The 22,078-nt window shown below is 47.8% G+C and overlaps 2 protein-coding genes across 2 annotated transcripts; both read left to right on the top strand.

Annotated features, from left to right (window-relative positions):
• Positions 1 to 10,147: 10,147 nt before the first annotated feature.
• N7471_010010 (uncharacterized protein) lies at positions 10,148 to 11,979 on the top strand (the record flags this gene model as incomplete). The annotated part of the gene is made up of 2 exons (XM_057282729.1): positions 10,148 to 10,241; positions 10,298 to 11,979. 2 exons carry the CDS (start codon positions 10,148 to 10,150, stop codon positions 11,977 to 11,979), a joined length of 1,776 nt encoding a protein of 591 aa, XP_057133612.1.
• A 6,259-nt stretch (positions 11,980 to 18,238) lies between these two features.
• On the top strand, positions 18,239 to 22,067 carry N7471_010009 (Zinc finger CCCH-type). Its single transcript, XM_057282728.1, has 11 exons — positions 18,239 to 18,569; positions 18,880 to 19,020; positions 19,300 to 20,919; positions 20,980 to 21,067; positions 21,124 to 21,236; positions 21,292 to 21,339; positions 21,399 to 21,433; positions 21,485 to 21,573; positions 21,636 to 21,671; positions 21,731 to 21,921; positions 21,976 to 22,067. The coding sequence occupies exons 1-11, from the start codon at positions 18,521 to 18,523 to the stop codon at positions 22,038 to 22,040; spliced, it is 2,475 nt and encodes an 824-aa protein (XP_057133611.1). The 5' UTR covers positions 18,239 to 18,520; the 3' UTR covers positions 22,041 to 22,067.
• The last annotated feature ends 11 nt before the right edge of the window (positions 22,068 to 22,078 follow it).

The raw sequence follows: 22,078 nt of genomic DNA, 5'->3' as shown, positions 1-22,078 counted from the left end.
TCCGTGCCTCCATTCGGGATCGTGTGGGATTGTCTGTGTTCACGAGGGTCACCCGATATGCCGAGGAACAACAACGCACTCCCACCGCAACATCAACTGACAAATTTGGCTTTCGGAGTATGGGTTCCGTTCAACCTCGGTGCAAGTTTGTGGGGGTGCTTATTTTTACGTCATGTTTATTTCTCATTAAGGTCTTCTAGACTATGGACGAACGGAACTAGGTAGCTGGTGACCTGTCCCATATATACTTTGCCTATTTGCCCGGATACGAGAATTGAATCTTAATGTTTGAAGTTGGGTTAAGGCAATCGATGTAGACTTTTTTTTAGATAGCACCTGAAGCCTTGCATGCGAGTTTAGGTCATGATGTTCTATCAAATGGACTATGCGTTGGCTCTTTGATTCTTGTCATTTTGTATTTCCATCCTTCCAAATGACATTCCGCGGGATTGAGCGAGTGTCAGCAGTAACTCCGATTTGTTTTCTTTCCTTCCTGAAGAAACCCTTGGAGGGCGAAGATCAGATCGCCTCTGCATGCACAATGTAGAGAACCCCACTCTACGATGTGATCTATACGACGAGCAGATGCCGAGATCAACATGAAAAAGTAACGATCTACGCTATTCATACCTGCAGTGACATTTTCGTACAGGGTATACAAATTCAGAACAAGCTTATTGTCCCAAATGTGTTGAGTTCCGCTGTATCGTCGTGACCCCGGGGAACTACGTAGAGCAACAAAATGTTGGCCTATGGGACGGACTGGAATTGTGAACTGAACATAAACTTGGTAATAATAATGGCTTTGGTAATCATCATAGCTTCCTTCGGCATGACGCCCGAATCAGAATTTCACGGTGAAGGCCGCGTACTGAGTCTCCGTCCCGGTGGGATATATTCATAACCCTGCAAAAATGTACCCCCCATAGAAAAGAAAAGACGTCATATTTTTAAGCTCTTCCAGCGCGTAGAGAAAAATACAATCTTATTTTCTTTTTTCCCGTCTCCTTCTTGAACCGGTATGGTAGAGCTTTCAGCTTTGTGCAGGGATTCAGGTGTTGACTCTAGGATTTCACAATGCATGGAAGTACGATCGCAGTTCCCCGCGACTCGTGGACCACAGGATTCAGAATTCTGCTGTTCACTACAGCTCGACTGGGGGCGAGACAGGCCTAGACTAGTTCTATTTTCTCTCTTTTTCACATGTAAACTATTGATATCGGGAGTGTTGGGACATTAGACGCTGGCTACCTTAACTCTGAAGTGTTGACGAGATAACCGCTTGTATGTGTGAGCTCGAATTGTTTGGCAGTCATAATGTCGGGTCACTTGGGCTAGACGAGAAAAGAGGTATTAAATCATTGAAAGGTCGCTTAGCTAGACCCCATCTGTATACCTAGTCACAATAATGGCAACAGCTATTCATCGTATTTTGAAACACCAGCTGCGCCAGGAATCCAGGAGGCCATCGTACTCGAAATATTGCATTGCAGTACAATTGAAAAACAAACGAGGCGATTGTAAGTGCCGTGCCAGGATAAAGACCTTATATTGTGGGCATATTAATGCCCCAGCTGCATCGAGCATGCCTATACATAGCACACACGATTCCAAGACGCATTGCATCCCGCAGCAGATAAATTTAAAATCCCCCATGACCTGCAGCGGGTCGTGTTGCAGAGCGTCTTCATTGGAATATTGAAAGACGGGCGGCAGCCGCCACCACAGGAGACGGACGTCAGCTCCAGCATAACTGCGAGTGAGTACGCCGGGCCCCAACGTACCCTGCCTAGGCAGAGTAGGTACTTGTGGACATGGATTGGTTCGATCTTCCGCCTCGGGCCGAATGCAAATCTACCCGAGCGGTGTGACACCGCTGACAGGTACGAGTGCAAGCCCCGATCTGGTGCCCATTTTCGTGGCCGGGGCGAGATTGCAATCTGAGGGACACGCGGGTTTGGATTGGTTGTGCTGGCTATTCTTCTTTTTCTTTTCGTCATCTGCTAGATCGGGGGTAGAGAGGACTAGATCAAGGGTATGCTGCTAGTCAGTGAGGGTTCACACTATGTTCTGTGCCCTGCGTTCTCAATAGGACTGGGCTACGTTGCATAGTCCTGTACTCCTAGGAGAGTAGGCGATGACTTGTATTTTTCCTAGCGGTAGTCGACATAGCCGCGCTATGCTTGAAGAAAACTTCTACCGGAGATATTACTTCCGCGGTTCAGATGACCTGGTACTGGCAGCCCGACTCCATGTGGAACAGGATGCCAGAAGGAGCATGGTCCGGCCAGAATCGATATGTCGGTAAATATGGATGCTGTTGACTAAAGGGAACCTCGGACCAGTTACTGTTGCGTCAGCATCATCGGTGCTATGTAGAATTTGAATCACCTAGGTTGTTCACATGGGCATCGTGGATTGACGTGGCTTCGTTTCGTTCGTAGTAGTCCAGTATTAAGATCTCACGCACTTTTTTATCTTCTCGTGACAAACGTTTCATGTAAATTGGGCATCTTCCTCGGCTGCTGGTGAGCAACTGTCATTTCCGATATGTGGTCATTTAGTTGTTCTACCGCTTCTTCGGGGAATCGTTGGTCTCGTCACACGACGACGCACCTGTTAACCATCGACACATCACAAACCCAGTGATCGCTATATTTGAGGTTGATGACAATTCGACTGCCTTGGGCAGCTTCGGTCTCACCGATCTGTAGATGTTTGCGGGCTCTACTCCGTACTAGAGTATGGAAAATTGGTATAGGGCACGTATTATTCAAGAAGTGACAATACTTTTCAGAACTCCGTATTCTCTTTCTAGTTCTTTCTTTTTATTTGTAATCTATTTGCGTCAGATCGAAAATAGTAAATGGTTTGCCAGTGAGCGTGTTGGATGGCCGAAAGCGGCCTTTCAGGGACCGGGGTGTCCCCTCAATGTTGCTTCCCCGGATTTTGATCCCCGCGAAAGGCAAGGAGCATTCTTTTACATTTAAGAGTTTGTAGTATTGCGGGAGTCTACATGTTTAATTCATAAAACATAAGTTTTGGAAAAACCAAAGCTAGGATAGATACCTACGTGTATACCGGATTTGTACTTGCGAAGATATCGCACATCCGGAGCCTTTAGCTCGCACCTCTTCTTCAAGCCCCAACAAAACATGTTTCATTAGATGTACGTAACAGTCTTTGTTTTCAGCCCATATCTAAATATTGTGCGACCAACAACAGCCACGGCTGACGGGGAAGCAGGTGACAAACCCGGATACATTAGCCTGATTGCAGGAGCCTCCATGTCAGAGCCTAACACACCGACAGGTGATCAGTGTGCGCGGAACAAACGAAACATCAAAAATGGACTCCAAGGCTTTCAAGTCAATACCCGGTCAGCGTCAACAATCAGCAGTGACAGAGTGCCAGCACAAACGATCAAAGAGATCAATAGATCAGGCGGCGCATAGCGCGCTGTCAAAGAAGCCACAGTGACAACCATACAGAAGAAGGCTTCATTATCAATCAGGGATCCAACTCCTGATGGTCTAGACTACGTGTCGATGAAACCCTCCATCTCAACAAAAATAAGCAATCAAAGACAGCGATCTCAGCCCATCGTCCGCCACAATCACACGCCGGGAGACACCGAACCGGCGGTGATGAGAAAGACCTTTGTACACAGCCGCTACAGCCGTTCTGGGCGAGGAATAAAAGCAACGAGAGCTGTCAGGAGATAGCCGCCCTAAATAGCCACCGGACGCACATAGCCCGATGCAGTCAGCTTGCATTGTGGGGTGTCATTGGTTCGGCAGCCTAGGATCAGCACGTATATTATCCAGTTGTTTGCGCAATGGTAAGAGTGCAAAATAAAGATATGGTCTCCAGCTCTTCCATAGGTAGATGAGTCTAGGCTTTTAGTCAGGTGGTTTTGTAAATTGGGCTATTTCTGGAGACTCTTGTCTTTTGATTACTTCGTATCTCCGACCATCGCAACAAGCAAAAAACAGTTGTGATCTCTTTGGGAAAATCAATGGCTTGGGATTCGTATTTAGCATCGGGGTTTCGACAAATATACCCCGTACAAATAAAAATAATTCGAATCAGGGGTCTGGAAGTCCACAATATGAAAATAACCCTGGCCACCACAGGGGCTGTTACTAACTCAAATACCAGACAGCCAGAACAAGCAAAGAGAGAGAAGGAAACCATAACCAGCATTCAATGTGCATTTCTTTCTGGATTTCCCTCGCAGTATACTTCTCCCGAAACAATATGTAATGACGAGGTGGCGGATGAAGCATAAAGCCCAAATACTTTGTGCTGTATCGAGTAGAGTATGTATAGACCCTTGCACAAGCCGCAACATCAAGGGAAGTGGGCCCATAACGTTGAAAAAATGAGAGCAGACATGCCAGGGCTACCGAATACCTGGGAACATAATTTGCAGAAAGCACAGGGTGGATAGATTATTGGGCGACAACTCCAAACAAGGGAGCTGTCGACGATCCGGGACCAGGGGCCGCGCAGACAAGATGATGGGCTAGACCTTCCGATGGTATGCATGGATGTGCTTTTTTTTGCTAGTTTGTGATGGTTGAACGAGCAACAGGAATTACACACATGACCACTTGAGCCTGAGCTATTGTAATAGTTGGATGAGACTGCGATATTGAAGGGCGAGGGATGTCATGAAAAACAAAGACACAACACGCAAGTCCAGAACGATCTACGTCTAGGGTAGGGATATATTGGGTGTCACCTGTTTCAGTAAAACATGATGTTTAGAAGTCGACTATCTGCAGAGCGAAATGTATGAAAGAAGCCAAAGACATTCGGAAGAAAATGATCGTCGCGGATATGCAAGTCCTGCTTCCGGCTGGTTAGCAGGATCCAGGAACCCACATCCCATCTTCGTCTCAGCTAGTTTCACGGGGCCTGCCAGCCTCACAGATACAGCAAGCTTTCGATCTGGAAGATTCCCCGGATATCCCTTGTTGAAGGTCACATGCATTATCCATAGGTAGGTCGATCTTTGCAGAGTATAGAACAGGACAAAAGGACACGAACGCATCTTGCGTACTTGGAGTATTCGGTACCTGGATGAGGAATATCTCAATTGCATGTTGTTCCGACTAGCTTGGTATGAATGTTTCTAGATTGAGTTCATCGATCAATTGTCCACCTGACTCTGTGAATCTGGAAAACAATGCCCGGCTTCAACTCCCGCAGCCCGCGAGTATCCCTTGCTCGTACCAGTCAACTCTTGAACCTCGAAACAGATAGACTTCTCGCTTGGATACCAAGTTTCAAATTATCCCTGATATCTGATCGGTCCCCCTTTTAAATTAATTAATTGTGGATTTGACGATATATATCAGACACTAACATTTGATCTGAGCACAGACATTCATGCCGGGGAAGCGGGCTACAAATAAAGTCGGAAAGTGGGAACATGGAGGAATGTGATTTGCTGCCTGGTTGATGTGATACAAAGAGAACCCCTCAGGGACGACTGGAGATCGATACATATCCTATCTACTACTCCGTATCATCGCTCAATTTTGCGATCTATATCAACATCCAAAACAAAGAGTCACAAGGTGGTAATCCGTAGTACCCCTGAGCTCAGGCCGCGCAAATTAATAGGAGTAATTTATTAAAGACACTTATCACCCCGTATACTGTTATATGCCACATGTTTGGCCGTCCAAGGTGGTGACAGTCACCGGCGTGGCGCCCCGTCATATTGGAGTGACGGCTCCGGCCGTTAGTTTAGGGACGGTAACACATTTAAGCTTAGTGTGTCGATTTCAAATTAAAGGTTTTCCAGGTTCTTTTTATTGATTATTTGCCGTCGAATCCCCGATAGAGCTCTTAGTTACGTTCAGCCACATTACATATGTGCACCCTGAATAAATAGAAGCACTGGTCATCTCATTGATCCACACGGCGTATGGTGTTGCGTCCCATGCATGAGTCGCGGTATATTACATGGAGTATATGATACGATGGGAGATGAACGAATATGCTGTATGACAGTGATACTCGCCTGGGAGGTGATCTTAATACCCCTGAGGCTTGGAGTCCGCGTGGATTGGATTCAAAAATTGGAAACTGGTATCTGTTTTCGTGCCATAGGTAGCTCACGCCATTATTGGGTCAGACAAGTAGCTCATCACAAGCCGTTGCGTGAATCAATGAGCCAAGGTGTTTGGGCAGCTTACGATGGTTCAATCAGCAAGCAGAAACAAAATTGACTAGAATGAGATAAGAGAATGGTGAATGAGGCGATCTTCGGGGCCGTTTCCGTGTCACATGGACTCAGGTGATTGGCGAGGCAACAACATAGCCCAAACCCAGGATAGGAGGGTTCCGAAAATCAGATGGAACGAGGCGTCAACTTGGAAAGTCACAAGCCCCTGAGGTGGCGCGCTGTTCCTGGAACCCCACATCATGTGACATGACTTGCGCGTGACTTTGCCACTTTGTGAGCTGTCCCCTCGGCTTATTGCTCATATTAGACAGAATGTGGTCATTATACCAGGATACGCGAGTTGCACTGCATGGGATTGTGGGTACTGATACCCCAGCTCCTTAATTTGCCCTATCGGCACTATGTGGAGCTATTATTGAAATCCGAAGCGCGCTCCTCATCACGGCCTGCGCCTACATCAGCTGTCATCTGCCACAGGTCCAGGCTTGGTCTCATTCCTTTTTGCCGCCTCGGCCTGCCCGTGATCATTTAGCAACTATGTATAGTATTGTACAGCACATAGGATAATGACCCACACGAGTCTGACTGGTCTTCTATTGCATGGCGGGAATCCTTTCTGCCGCCCGGTTGGGCCTCGGTACCCCGGTATTCCTGGCCTTTCGTCCATGCCCTGGTCGAAGTGGGGCGTGACTTTCCATTTCCCCAGTCCCGAGCTATTGGCAGCCGCAAGCTTAACGCGATCGTTATGCAGCATGTCTGGTTTAATGAGGTATCTTATGTGGAGTTTCATATTGCCACCTGGTACCACCCGAATACTAGGTACGGAGTAGTGAGACAAGAGCTGGACTTGTGGATGAGTAGATGAGTCAAGAGAGATGAGTCTTTCTTTTGCGCTTCATTGTTTCTCTCGTCAGATTGCTCGTTAACATGACTTCCGTATGCCATTGATATTGTTGTGTAAGCCTTTGCAGACAGGGGGTCAGCAGCTATGCAAAGTCAGGCTGCACAAGCGGCCAGACAATGCTTCGCATCCCGTAGATGATTGTGTAGTGTCATACATCCGCAGGGATACGTCTGTTACCAACGAACTGTTTTGAACGAATCAGACGACTTCAGTATTTTTTTTGGTGGTCAAAGAAGATGCACAGTGGTTGATTGGCTGATACCTTTTTGACTGAGACCTTCTACAAAGGGAGATGAGATATCAAACGACCTTCATACCCCAGCGTTCCGGTGCACCGATTTGTAGACTCGTTTTGCTCATCCGGACCCCGCAAATCCAAATGGGGCCTCCTGGTTACACTTTTAGATTCTCAGATGATGACAGCTTGCAAACTTCCACATAATATAATGACAGGGAATAACAGACTTGGATATGTGTCGATGAGATCCAAGTTCCTTACGTAGGTAGGTAGTAACTAGCTATTTTCTATCATAGCCAGAGATCTCATGGTGCAATATCACATGATAGATGAAACGTGCGCCTGGTGTGACTTTGCCCTGGCAAGGGTCGTGTCCTGGAGGATCGGCCTTCCAGGCGCCCGGGTATAGGTTTGGAATGATCGGGTAGGGAAAGACACTGTTCCTTTCCGCCAGTCCGGGCCTGAGGGCAAGGGTTGCTGTAAGCGTTCAACCCCCTGTGACCGGAAAAAGGACCCCATCTCTAAACCGGCTTCTTACGTATTGTTGCCTTCCCCATGTTGACCGTCATCTGTCAATCCTGTTTCTCTTCAGGAAAAGAAAGGAAAACCAATGAACAAATACAATGACAGCTGGCAGACTCGTGACTATGTAGCCTAGGTTTGTGACACTCTCGACTGTCGTGTCCTGTTTGAATAGACAAAGATAGGAAATCTGGCCAGGATATGCCCGCTTGGAAGATAAGAAAAGAGAAAGGGCGGTAAGGCCGGCTCGCTCTACTGCTTCAAATGAAGCCGTGGCTGACTTTCTTTTTTTATCCGCATGATTGAGGCCTGAAGTGATTTACCAGAATATCCCTCAGAATCCTCACCGATGAAAGATGTGTGGATAGAATTTACCTGTTTGAAACAAAGCAATGCATCTAAAACAGAACACGATCTACTATGGAAGAGTAACGTTGGTTCCCCGGCTGCATGCCGGACTTGGAACCATCCCTTTCTCCCGGGTAATGGCTGCTTGCGGGGGAAATACTGGGGGAAAACACAGATTTCAGCCGGAATCAACAAAACTAAACAGCCATTAAAGGAATGAGGCGCTTATAGGGAAGTGTGCAATCTCCACCGGAATAAATTGCGTTTCGACCTCTTTAACCTTGAGCTCATGACAATTGCGTACTTCCAGGGATGATAGGCTCGAGAATAAACGAGCCTAAAGTTCCATATCGGTGACCACAACGTGGCTTGAGATCTTAGACCGATTCCTAGCCCTTTGGACGCGGTGTACCCCATAGTCCGAGCATAGAGCGTCCGTGACGAAAATAGCTTAAACGCGACATCAGTTTGGCAAGTCAGCCGGACCTTCAGCTCTGCTAGAACCAATAACTGGCAGTTTGACAGTTCATCAGTCAGTAGGCCTCGTTTCTTACACAGGAGTAAAGAGTAGATTATCAGTGGCAAGAGGTAGTGCCCAAATGTCAAATGTCCAAACGACCATTGAGATACATTAAGTGGCGTAGAGAGAGCCCTGGTCTGGATCTACGGCAAGTCGCTGCAACTACCGCGTTGGAGGGTTGCCGTCTTTCGATCAGTACACTTTGGTGTTTCCTTTCTATAATTCTTTTATTTTTATTTTTATTTTTTGCCCCGACAGGTCACAGGCACTTAAAAGACTTTGATTATTTCTCATTCTTTGATATGAATGTCTAAGCTCTTTGAAATGTAAGCAACTGTTAGTTCAACCTCAGCCTTACTTACTCCGTAGGTAGAGAAGACCTGCTTCAATTCAATATTGAAGCCCTGGAAAGAACTTTGGAACCTTGGACCGGGTTCCAAGGTTCAACCGAGTTTAGGTAATCAGTAAGTTGTAACGGAAACTGGTACTAACATTACTGTATTTTATGGGGGCACTTCGGAACTTCCTGAAGTCAGAAAGGGAAAGGAAAGTCTAAAGTACTAGGGAAATACAGTGGGAACCATGGTAGGGAGGATTTGAATACATGGGACATGGTATCGATGTAATTCAGGGCCCCGTGATGCGATAGAATTTTCCCCCTTCACCGACCCTTATCCTCGGCCTGGAGGTATTTCGGATTTTTATTTTATTTTATTTTCAATTATTTCCCCTTGTATTGTCATGTTTTTACCGATAATTCCAATAATTCTTATTCTTTTAAAGGAATAATTCAATTTTCGATTTTCGATTTTCATTTTTTATTATTTTCATTTAATAATTTAATTACCGTCCCCCTCTCCTTCCACTCCACTCCACCAGAGCGCCGCCCCCCGTCATTCTTATTATCGTTCCGACTCCCTTTCTCTTCCTCTTCCTTCTCCAGATTTTTCTTACCATTCACCTTACTCTCAACTACAATCCCCTTCACCCATCAATCTTGAAGGATCATCTCAATCCGCTCTTTCAATACCCGCTCCGTTTCTCCGACTCTTCGCCCCGGAATCTCCGCACTGTGGCGCTCTGACGGAAAATTGACGGACATCCGACACCTGATTCTTCACTTCGCCTGAAAATCCAAATTCTTTCATAACCCGCTTCTTTCGCGAGAGCATTCGATTGCATCTTAGGCGCCAAACCCGATTGATCGACTCTTTGCAGCACACTAGCACACTGCAGGGCCCAGACACAAATTTCAAGGCCCATTCCAGAAACCGGTTGTTTCTTACGAACATTCACCACCGCATCTCAAGCGCCGTACGACCACTCTCGGGGGAGACGGCGACCCCGGAACATCAATCAACGATTTTTTTTGATAATAACAATTGCTTCACTGCTAGTTGTGGCGTCGCAAAAATGCCTTTAACGACACCGGTTCTCACGGTGGACGCGGACAATATCCATAAGGTGGATACCGCTAACGCTCAAAGCCTTCATGGAATGTGGATGGGTAAGTGACAATTCTGCTGCTTGAGGGATATCTCGTTTTGCTGACTTATTGCGCAGTCTTCTCAAAATGTGCCGACTACATGGACCAGGGCCGTCGACTTGAAAACCTCAGTTGGCGGTTGTGGACTCGCGAAACCTTCTGTGTCGAACCTGAAAAGTCTAACAGCACTTCTGCCCTCCCATTGCTACGATCCGAAGCTGGGGATTTGCCCGAACTCTCCGCCAGTGTCGAGTCGGCCGCATCTGACCAAGCCGAGCGAATCGAAGCTCATATCAAGCGTCCCAAGTTTTCCGACTACCGACCGGCTGTCGTTCGCGAGGACTCACTAGCCAGCCTCGGCCGTGGCAAAGAGAAGCACATCACCTCGTTGGATTTGGAGCGAATGGTCCTCAACATTAAGGAAAAGAAGCAACTAGAGCCCATGTCTCATCCTGTCGAGCCTGCTGCGCCCGTTGTCGACATTACTCCTCGCCCATCCACCCCCACTCCTGCTCCTCCCTCTGTTTCTACCGCTCGTCAGGTCCCTAAGGTCCCTAATTTCTCCGTCCGACCGACCCCATACCCTCATGAGTCGACTGAGTCTTGCTCGACGACTGCCCCCGAGGGCAACGAGAGCGACACTGCACAGGTCAACGCGTCCGATACCAGCGTCTCATCTTCCGGCATCCTTCCCAGCCGACCTCAATTGATCAAGTCTACCAGCATTGTTCGTGGATTCTCGCCATCACACATCTCATCGTCATTCAGATCGCAACCAAGACTGTCTATCGAGCCTAGTCCTTCTAATTCTACTACGCAACTGAAGCCATCTCCGCTGAAGAAGAAGGGAGGCATGTTTACATTGGGCGGATCCTCTGGGGATGACGATGAAAGCTCATTCGAGGAGCGCATGGTCCCACAGGCGGCCCAGGAGAGCGCGACCGGTGGGGGGTTGAAACCGAAAAACACCAACCCAGATTCTACGAAAAAGACGGCTTCCTTCAGCAATCAGGTCTCGTCCCACATCATTCCTAACTCAAAGGACATCAGTCGATCCGACGAGGATGCCATTGAGACCGACGATGAAGTTTCAGAGAGTGCGATCGAAGACGATGAAGATTCTGATTGGGAGGACTCCATCACTGAAGGTGGCGAGTCCAGCGTTGACGAACAAGGCGGAATGTTCCAACGGGTTGATTCCCGACCCAATCTGGTCTCGCGCCGCTCGATGCTCACTATGATGATGCACCAGCCGGCCCGCATGCAAGGAAACGCGTTCCGGTCCAGCCCCGCACTTCAACGATCGCGGTTGACCTCACCCAGCGGTCCATCTATTCCGCAGTCCCCTCCTGGCAAGGAAGAGGAAAGTTTGGTCATGCGTGGCCCCGATGTTCCCCGATCGAAGCCTATTGTCATGAACACCAACGCTTCGCAGTCTATGGCCCACTCTCCGCGAACCACCCGTCGTAACATGCTTGCTACTGAATTAACGGAGTCTCTCCGCCGACATCTTCTCTGGGAGCGCCAGCAGAAGAGCGCGACTGCCAACGCTTTCCTCAAGCGTCGCCATACCGCCCACGACATGAAGAACCTTCAAGAGTACCCTGGTCCCAAGGGCCCACACAAGAGAGTTAGTTCGAACCAGGCTAGTGCTGAAGCAGACCCCAATGCTGCTAACTTCGACCTGGGCAAGAATGGCTCCTGGACCAACTACACCACCGACTACGGTCCCTGGGAGTACCATGTGAAGGGATGGTAGTCAATTCGCCTGCGATCCACTTCACTTACGCGCTTTTCGATTTCTACAGACTTGCTTTGCAACACAGCACAGCTTTTCTTTCTTGACACGTACGATCACGATCATGCATTGCATATACGGCGCACATCTGGAATTCTTTTTCTTTCTGCTTTGTTTTTCTCGATCTCATCGGCTCCGGGGGCCGGAATGTTATCATAGCATTCACTGGGCGTTTGTCCTGCATGGAGGTTATGGAACACCAATTTCGAGGGCTATTTTCTTCTTACGACCTTAATATCCATGTACAGCTCATATCCCTCGTGCTTTTTCGGGGTCATCAACGGTTGATGCCACATGGGTTTTGTTTTTTTTTTGCATCTTGCTTTCCAAGATATTTCCGGATGGGTTTTTCATACCCGGAAAGTTCACCAAAAAAAGGGGTTTATTTTATCATCAATCTCAGCGCTGCGTCTCTTACTGCATGTCCATATTTGACTGCAGAAAACGCCTAGCATTTGTTTCACTACTCCCGATTATCATCGGAGAGATAGTCATGTTCTTTTTTTTTGCTTTCTCTGCGATACCTGATACCACACGTTTATGTCTTGCAATTCTTCATCCGGCACCGATCTCCGCGATCGGGCCACCACTTGTACGCTACCTGATGACAGCTAAAAACCAAAAATCCAATGAACGAAATCAGAGAAAAGTTGTCCTCACATGCATATCGTATTTCCCTGACTGCAGGCTTAGATATCAGAAGAAGAGGCTTGCATATGCCTGAATTGGCGGTCTGGACCTAGGTACTGTAGTAGATAGCTATAGCTGTGCTGCAGAGCACGGAGGATACCAGAGTTCCGCAAAGCCATCCCTGCGATTAACGGCGCCAGATAAATCATGTGGAATTCACGGTTGACTTTGTGGCGCTGACACGTATGAGAGATGAGTCTTATGGCATACGACTGATACCTGTCTGCATGTACTTTGCATGCAAGTGGTCATGATCCATTTGATTACATTGCCTAACTACACGGGTTAAATGATACTTGACTACATCCATACCTCTTAAGATATAGCCTAATACCAGGTACATCTACAAGTGTCGTATGCTGTACTCCCCATAACCAAGAAAATATGCGTTGACCTACAACCACACCCGGGGCATCAACAAAGAAAACGACAAAGTTACACTTCATTATGAATCGAATCATCGAATATCCCAATGCAGTACCACCTGCCTAGACAGGTATTCAGAAGAGTTTAGCTATGAGTTCATGAATGGACGTTTCAGTGAGAATCTCCGCAGATCCCTCCCAGGGCGCCATAAATAATCAAGGTCAGGTGGGATGCAAAAAAAATCAATCATTGTACCGGGGGTGTTCAATTAAAAAGCAGCGCAAATAATATCCCGGGGCCCCGTTCGGAATCTTGGAAAAGATGTCAAAAGTACCTATCTCTCCCGGGAAGCGAACAGTTCGCGCAGATCTAGAACACAGACCAGAAACTCGGATTCTTTTTTCTAATTATAATCAGACCATATGCATGTGTCATATCATGATATTCCAACCTCAGAAGATCATAATGTTGATATTTGATATTACGACCCCAATTTAACCCCGTACAGCCCCGGAGTCTTTGCTAAAGAGAGTCACATAGCCGTTCCAAACCGACCCGATCGACCGGCGAGATCATCCTCGGCGCCATCTTCTTTGTTAGGCTTTGCACTGGTCGCTGGCACATGCCACGAGAAGCTATGTCATCTTTACATTAGTTTATGCCAGAGCTCCCGCGGAACTCGGGAGGTGGTGGTGGGCTTGCAAATCGACTCGACGAGATAAGTGCTCAGTCCGCGGTGGCTTTCTCGCCCTGCATGCTTTGCAGGGCCACCTCATCGGAGATCTCGGGCCCCGGGGGGTGCGTGGGATTGTATGAGGGGGGGTGTGAGGGTGATTGGATTGGGCTCGCGCTGGGTGGCTGACAAGGTGAGTTCTAGGCCTATTACTCAGTAGTACTTTTGGATTTGTATTTTTGCTTGATCTTGCCTTGAATCTGGGGGCTATTTGTGCTCGAGATTGCGCTACTGGTACTCGGTACGATGTACAAACTACTATCTACTTGAGGAATGTTGTAGGAGGGAATCACGTTCCGTTGGAGGGCCTTATTATGACACTATGAGTAATTGTAATTGTTATTTACATGGATCTCGCCTGGATTATGCGTGTTTTCATCATGATTTTGCCTTCGCTTACATTTTTTGCCATGTCTACTGGGGGTAGTTGCCTGAAGGATGAGGATTGACGTGCAGATCTTAACTAAAGGCTGCACTGAAGGAGCTGTATCACGTTGATGTCATTATCGGCATAATTGCGTTTTTTTTTTTTCATATGCCTCCTCGGTTGGAGATATGCTTATTTTCATCAAGAGATGTGTCAGACTTGTGTGCAATTGCCAATAGAAGGAGCCTTATGGAGTATACGGAGTACATTGTATGCCCTTACTATGGGGGTATATCGGGTGTCCACAGTAGTCATGTGGCAGCTGCACATGACCGGCGCACATGATCCGGGGGTGGAGCCGCTGGATTTGATGCCCGGGATCCATTTCTATATCGTAACGCGTTCTTCTATCTTCCTTCGACTCTCTTCTCGTGTCTCATCTCATACAATTGAAATATACCGGTAGACATGAGGTCTAACTAATATCATCCAAGGTAGTCTTCCCCGGTCCCGCACTGTGTCAGCAAATGACGTATGCACAACCTCCCTTTCTCCAACTTTGAACGGGTGTGGGGATGAAGACTTTTTCCTCCTAAAACGCCCGACACCATCCATCTCCATCCTGGGAATGTCTCCAGTCTCTCCGGTCATATCCGAGTCGGGGGCTCCAATAAAAACCATTCAATGCTAGGGAAATAAAGACCCGAGAACCAAACGAAGCCAATAAAATGGATATAACAGACCTCATGTCAAATCGAGTACATGTACTCACCGAAAAAAGCAACCCTGGCATGCTATAACCCACATCGTATACTTTTATACCACAAGCCTCTTTTTTCCGTTCCAATCCAAAGAGGGCAAAATATCGAAGGTGAAACAAGAGCCTCTTCGAGAGCCATCACCAAATCTCATACTCCGTACGGAGTATATTGTGTGTAAATTCCAGCCTCCATCTCCAGAACCCACCTGCCCAGTTAGGGCTAACTCTCTATTTCCCGGCCAGAAGAGTCTTCTTGATCTCAGCTTCCTACAGGCCACAAAGTGGGTATCACAGTGGATCACTTCTAACCGGGGATAGGCATGATTCGCTATCTCCTTTTTCACGCGTCTCACCGGTACTGAAATGTATTTAACTGACACTGTACACATGTGACAACTTTGACTCCGCATTGCCTATTTCGGACTTCATACAACTTGTTATGTTATGGGTACCGCGTAACCCCCACGGACCTCTCCACGATCAAGGCTGTTAGGCAGGTTGTGGTTAAGAAAAAGTGGATATCGCCTTCTTGCTGCAAGATTGACGCCTAACTGGCTCGTCGGGTTGGTGATGTGCGCCCGACTTGCAATCGGCATGCCGATATAGCGTTCAGCGTGCAGCATGTCAACAAAAGCTACGATATGCGAGAATGCGAGGATATCGCGCCCGTGAGTTCGAAATAGAGAGTGTTTTCGGTATTAAAGGACTGAGGCACTTTGCATGCAGCTTTGGTCGCTTTCTACTGGCTCTTTGATGATTGAGGCGAATCCTAAACGCGCAAGAATCTTCGTTGAGTTCTTCTTGATCATCCTCCACTACGAACTGATCGGCCAACCATGACCCATACAATCCCTGTCTAGGCCTTTCGAGCTCTAGAGCAGAGCCGATCTTTGTTTTGGTGCAGAGATATTTTAAGTGTTGGGCCACGCTTTACTGACTTCATGTTGTTCCTTCAATCCAGGGGGATTCAGGGGGGCATCTCGGTCATTTCAGTATTAGTGCTGCACGACGATAGAAGGTATCTATATCTACTGTCTCAAATCACTTCACAACATTTGCCAGTAGGCACGACATCCCGCGTTTCGTGGCTGTCTCGAGTGAAGTGCTGCATCTCGACTATTATTAATACTCGGCGAAATCCCGAATGAGGCGTCCGGGATTGGCCCCCGCCCGTTTTCCATGGGCCAAAAAAGGAAACGCTCAGTGATGCTGAATCTGCAAAACCCAACATAATTATGGCCTCTGTGATTGGCTAAATCATTATTCTAGGCCCTCCGGTGGAGAAAAGTCACGTGTATCAGCTTTCCCAGGAGCTCTGTACTCCGAAACCCCGCAAGATGTCAATATCCTCAATTGCTGTCAGATGATGAGGATCAAATAGCATTAGTAGTAAAAGTTAAGTGCGTATTTAAATTAAGGCAAATCGAAATAGAAATGACGACATGTGCAAAAACCCGGAAACTGCAAGCTATGCCCGTGGTCAAACGCGCCAACATCCATGGAAGACCGTGCGAGATTCTGGAAGGCTTCTGGAAGCATGTTCCGGTTGGCCGGTGAGTTCCAGGGCCGATTCGCGCTTTTCCGCTTTTGGTGTTTTCATTACTGTACCGTATTTGTCTCTTACATTACCATATGTACAGCGGAAAGCTCAGTAAAGTGGAGCGGAGCTCCCATACCGATGCCTTTGTTACAATACCATTGACCGAGGCTCAAACCAGTACTTCCATTACCCTTTATAGCTTCATGCGGAGTTTCTTCGGTGATATGGGATTTTACACGTTCTTTAGAAGATATCTTATTTTGAAACTAAAGCTCGCCTGTTAGATCCCAGGAAACATATATGTAGGAAGCCATGTGGAATGTTATATCTAAAACGTTGTAACTCCCCGAGGGCTTGGGCTGGAACCGGCGTCCGACTAGCGACAGCCACAGACAGGGTTTAAGCACGGAGTACAACATTAGAGGTCCCACTGTACATCTGAGTGACCTCCAGGTAGCCCCAAAACCGTTTCCTTCAATCATGTTTTACGCCACAGTGGTTGTGTGGGATTTCAGAGTTTGCTCTAGGTTGAGGTGTGAATTCTCTCTGTATCTGTACAACAATAGTATGTACATGTGCTTGTCGCACCGTTCAATTTTCGGACTTGGATCCACTCCCTAGTTCTTCCTTTTCTCTTACCTTATTACTCCGTACTTTACGGCAAATGCCTTAAAATGTCGGGGTAAACACGGAAAACCCCCATCCAATGTGTCATGACAGTCCGGTACCTAGGTAGAGTTTGAAATATGACTACACAACTCAACCTTGGAAATCATCTCCAGTCCCGTAAAGAAACCAAACCAAGATAGCCGTTGTCTAGTGAAAGTATGTTGCATCTTGACTAAATGCGTACCCTGGCGAAAGGCGCACCCATCACGCAGGGATGCGGGAGTTCTAGAAACTCGAAGGCGAACCCCTCATCTTCACCGCGCGACGCGGACCGACCGCTGTTCGTGACTGGTGGCCGTTGAGCACATTGTGAGCTTGTTGCGCCCGTCGGGTCGTATTCCTCTCTCGGTGAATGTTTATCTTTTCTCTCATATTAGCATGGCCTCGCTGGCCGGGGGTTGGACCCTTGTTAAAGGGGATATCCCCCGGCATGGATGTGGGAGATAAGGCGGGTGCCGCGCTCCGTGTAGTATATGCTCTGCTGGCAGACCGGACTTCGGAATCTTGTTTCCCTCCTGGTTCTTTTTTCTGGTGGCTTTTGTTTTATGTTTCCTACATGCAATGATGATGTGCAGGTAGATTATTGCCAATCACTGCTAATACTTGGTTGGTATTGCTTCCTCTTGTGGCTTCCAGCAGATGGTGTGCTTTTAAGACATGAACGCCACAGCATTGGGTTGCGATTTGGACGTTAAATGACGAAGGCTAGCTATAGTTGAGATGATATTCAATGTGAGGCCTAAAAGTGGTTATCATTATTAATATTTGCGCCTGTACTTGTACCTTGTATAACATACGATGTAGGCAATAATGAGTATTGGGGTTGGACAGGGCAGATCTACAAACCGATATTATGATTCATATTAGAACAACCCCGAACATTCTAGTGATCTTCAACTCGAAACCTGCAATCCACCTGTGTAAAATCGATTCATTGTGACTAACAGCTAACAGTATGTATGACTGGAAATGACTCGAAGGCGAATGAGATCATCGGTTCCGCCTGAAGTCTTGGCATTCGACTGCCAGTAAAACCGTAAACAACTATAACTTCTTGTATAGCTTCATATCTTCAGACCTTAAGATATACCACTTCTTATTTGTGGCCTATTTCGACATTTGACGTCACGTGGCTGTATCTCTTCATAATTTTTCTCTCCGTTTTATTTTTGCTTAGCGCCGTGACTTCAAAGATCGCTATAATAGTTCAGACGGTCGCACATCTCGGCTTACTTACTGTGCAGATCTGGTCCTGTCGATCTCCTCAAGGTCACCCGATCTCTGCGTTGGCAGCGCGCGTCACCTCCAAGTTGCCCAGAACCCGACCATTCCATTCTGGATCACCTTTCGCAACACGGCTCGAGGCTCAGTTTCAGTATGGAGAATAGGTCATTTGACGATGCGGGTCCAACACCCCAGATCCAAAGTGAGTCAAGCACAATTCTATTATTGGCTCGTAAAAGCCGGAAGCTTTTCTCCCAATCAATTCCGTGAGATCTACTTGGGCGGATTATCTGGGTCGACCCTCCACCACAGACTTTCGTATTTTCAGCCCCCCTGTTGCACGTCCATGCACCACATGTTGCATCAGCCACAAAGCCTATCAATCCCCATGTTTATCTCCTCCGAGGGCCTCGTTGGCGTGCAGGGTGGCCCCGGTCTGCCAATATGCCTGGATCGGAGTCGCCCGCTCCCAACCTTTTTGATCACACGCTCATCATGCTTTTGTTGAACAGGTACAGAGCTGCCGTCCTCTTTGACAACTGATGAGTTGTCAGCGGTCCGGTCGCATGGTGTTGCATCCACCGATGAAACGAGTGCTGCTCGCCAGTCATCGACTCGGCGGCAGAAATGTCGCTTTTTCAAATCCAAAAAGGGTAAGTCTGCGTTCTGAGTTTCTGTCTGTAAGGGATCTTGGCCTATTTTGTTACTGCAATGATCGACGCGTCATTGAATACGGACGGGGTGCCACAAACGGGCCCCTTTGGGAATGCTTGTACACAGCATCCGCCATGTTCACCCAAAGGGTCAATGATACCGAGGCTACTACCAGCATCGTATGATCGACCTGTGCCCTAATTGCTTGCACATGTATTCTTGATGCTTGTCGTTTGCTAGGAATGTTTCGTTCGGGTCATATGCTAACATTGTTCAAGGATGCCGAATTGGAGCAGCATGTCCGTATCTACATGATGCCTCGGCAATTGAGGGCAAGCAGCCTTCATCGGGGCAGCACACACCAGCCCAATCCTCAGGAAATGAAAGCCAGAGTTCGACACAAGCCATTGTCACTGGGGCCGAGAGATTGAACATTGGTGAGAGCCAGTCGAAGCAGAGCTCTATCCCAGCTCCTGTCCAGCCCCAAAGACCAGTTTCCAAATTGGAGCAGTCAGATCCAAGAGAGTTTCAGATCAACCAATTGAGGCGGCGTTACCGTCCACAGGAAGTCAATGACGCTCAAGGTTCTACATTGACCTTTGGCTTGGTACCTTCTGATCCGGACTTCCCGTTTGAGCTTGAAAGACTCCAATGTGTCCTTCACGTGCCAAGCTCATACCCAAAGGGCCGGCCCACGCTTGCAGTGACCAATTCTGAAATGGAAGCTGCTTATCAAGCAAATGTCGTCAGAGGCTTCGATGATATTGTCGATTTTACGTATCGCACCAATGGCCGAGGAACTCTTTTGGGCTGGCTGAACAGTCTAGACAAAAAGCTCGAATCGTTGCTAACCACCCTGGAGCGTGGGCCGACGCTGAAGTTCTTTGCTAACCTTGGTGATGGATCCACAACTAAAGAACCTACCAAGGCCCCGGAGAAGACTATCAGCCAGCCGAGCTCGTCTCAAGGTAATGGTAAAACGCCGAGTGCTGCTGCTAAGCCAGCACCACAAGCACGGACTGTAGCACCTAAACACACAGCTGGAGCAAAAGCTGCAGCTGAGAAGAGACGTGCAACCGAGACAAAACAGCTCGAGGCGCGCCTTGGAAGACTGCCGATGTACCAAAAACTGGCAGATGGCAGGACATATGTTATTCCCATCCAGCCAACTAAAAAGGATCGCCTGCCGCGAACACTTCAAGCACTCAAGACTGTAAAATTGATTGTGCCACAGCTTTACCCGCTCGAGCACAGCTCGATCAAGTTGCAGGGAGTCGAAGGCCCCGAAGTGAAAGCCACACAAGTGGGATTCACTCAGTGGGTAGAACAGACTTCGCAGTTGAGTCTGGTATCTCAAATCAACTATCTGGCGAGCAATATCCATAAATTCGCTGAAACGCCCTTGCCAAAAGAGGAGGAGTCCGCCGAGGATGTACCTCTCACTGTTGAAGAGGACGAGGTTGAGGTTGTGGAGGAGCCTACAAAAGCGCCTGTCGTCTCCTCAACTCAAGATAATGAAGACAGGCCACATCTCGTTGTCATCCCAAGGCCACCCGAATGGTCGGTTCCTAATCCCACCAGTGGCGCCGAGGGGTCCTCAGGCGAGTCGAGTTACGAGGAAGGCGAATTCTCAGATGAAGAGGAAGACGAAGAAGGTGGTGCACCCGTCCCCGCACCAGTGGACAACAATGCGCCCGGAAGAGGCGTCGCACTTTCCTTCCCGTTCCTGGAGCTCTACGGAATTGAGCTGCTGGAACTCATGACCCTCAATATCACGATCAAATGTGAGAGGTGTAAGGTGGCGGTCGACGTCAAGAATGTGCCTCATATTACCGATGAGAAGGGTCAGATGCCGAAAATGGAGTCATGCAGGAAATGCGCTAATAATATGAGTGTCGGTGAGTATACATTCAATCTCATTCTCCTTTTTGGGGTGCCTTACTGATTTTCATGTGCAGCGTTCCGGAGGCAGTTGATGCATTCTCATGCCAATCGTGCTGGTTACCTTGACTTGGGCGGCTGTACGATTGGGGACATGCTTCTCAGGTTGGTTCTCTCATTCATATCAGTAAAGTGCTATTTGTTGACTCATCTTGCTATAGCGACTTCATCCCAACATGCTCCGAGTGCTCGACTGCCCATCCAGCGCCGGGTATACCTGCAGTTCGCGGCGAGAGTGCCATGGGTATATGTCGCCAGTGCCATCGCAAAATGGGTATGTTCGAATACACATTGTCTGTTGTTTGGCTACTAACATATCCGAAATTTAGTTTTCAAGATCCCCGAGGTGAAATTCCTTCTAGTGGGAAGTGCAGCAAGTAAGTCCCGATATATTGAACTCGACGCAGACGCTTTTGCTCATTGATGTACCAACTAGTGACTACTCGTGGAGCTCTCCCCCTCAAAAGAAAGGTTCGTACAATCTACAGTGCATTACCATGATAAAGCTAACAATTATTCCAGCCTCAGGAAGTCCTCGGCATTGTTGCAGGACAAGAACTTCCGCGACGCGGTCGTTGCCAACACTACGCCAAGAGTCAACGCTGGTTCAGGTACGCGACTCCCGATCGATGAGTTTAGCACTCGACAAACTGGTTATACTGACCCCCTACAGATTCAGCTGCTGCTCAAAGGTCTTCCCTTGTGACAAGTATGATTCCCAACTGGATACCTCCCCATCCCTCTTCACCTGCTTATTGGTTTGTCTAGATGCCATGATGCGGAAACCGACCACCCGAACGAACATGCGAATCGTATGATATGTGGCTACTGCTCCCGCGAGCAAATCTACAGGCCGGAGAACTGCGGTATCTGCAAAGCGGTCCTGATTGGAAAGGCAGGTAGTGGGTTCTGGGAGGGCGGAAAGGGAACGAGAAATCGGGCTCTGATGAGTCGGAAAGGTATGTTGTTCATTTTAAACGTCCTGCGAGTGCACTCGTCTAATCTGGCTGTAGATCCGAGGAAATTCAAGCGGATTGGAGGCAATCCTCCCACTTCGAATGCATCAAAACGGAAGTAAATGAATAAGGGTGAGACTGGAACTATTATATACTATTA

This window comes from Penicillium samsonianum (genome assembly GCF_028829775.1).
Source record: "Penicillium samsonianum strain IBT 33392 chromosome Unknown utg000005l_segment0_segment0, whole genome shotgun sequence".
Taxonomy (NCBI): Eukaryota; Fungi; Ascomycota; class Eurotiomycetes; order Eurotiales; family Aspergillaceae; genus Penicillium; species Penicillium samsonianum.
Note: the sequence above shows the minus strand (reverse complement) of the source record. Positions and strands in the feature narration are given on the sequence as shown.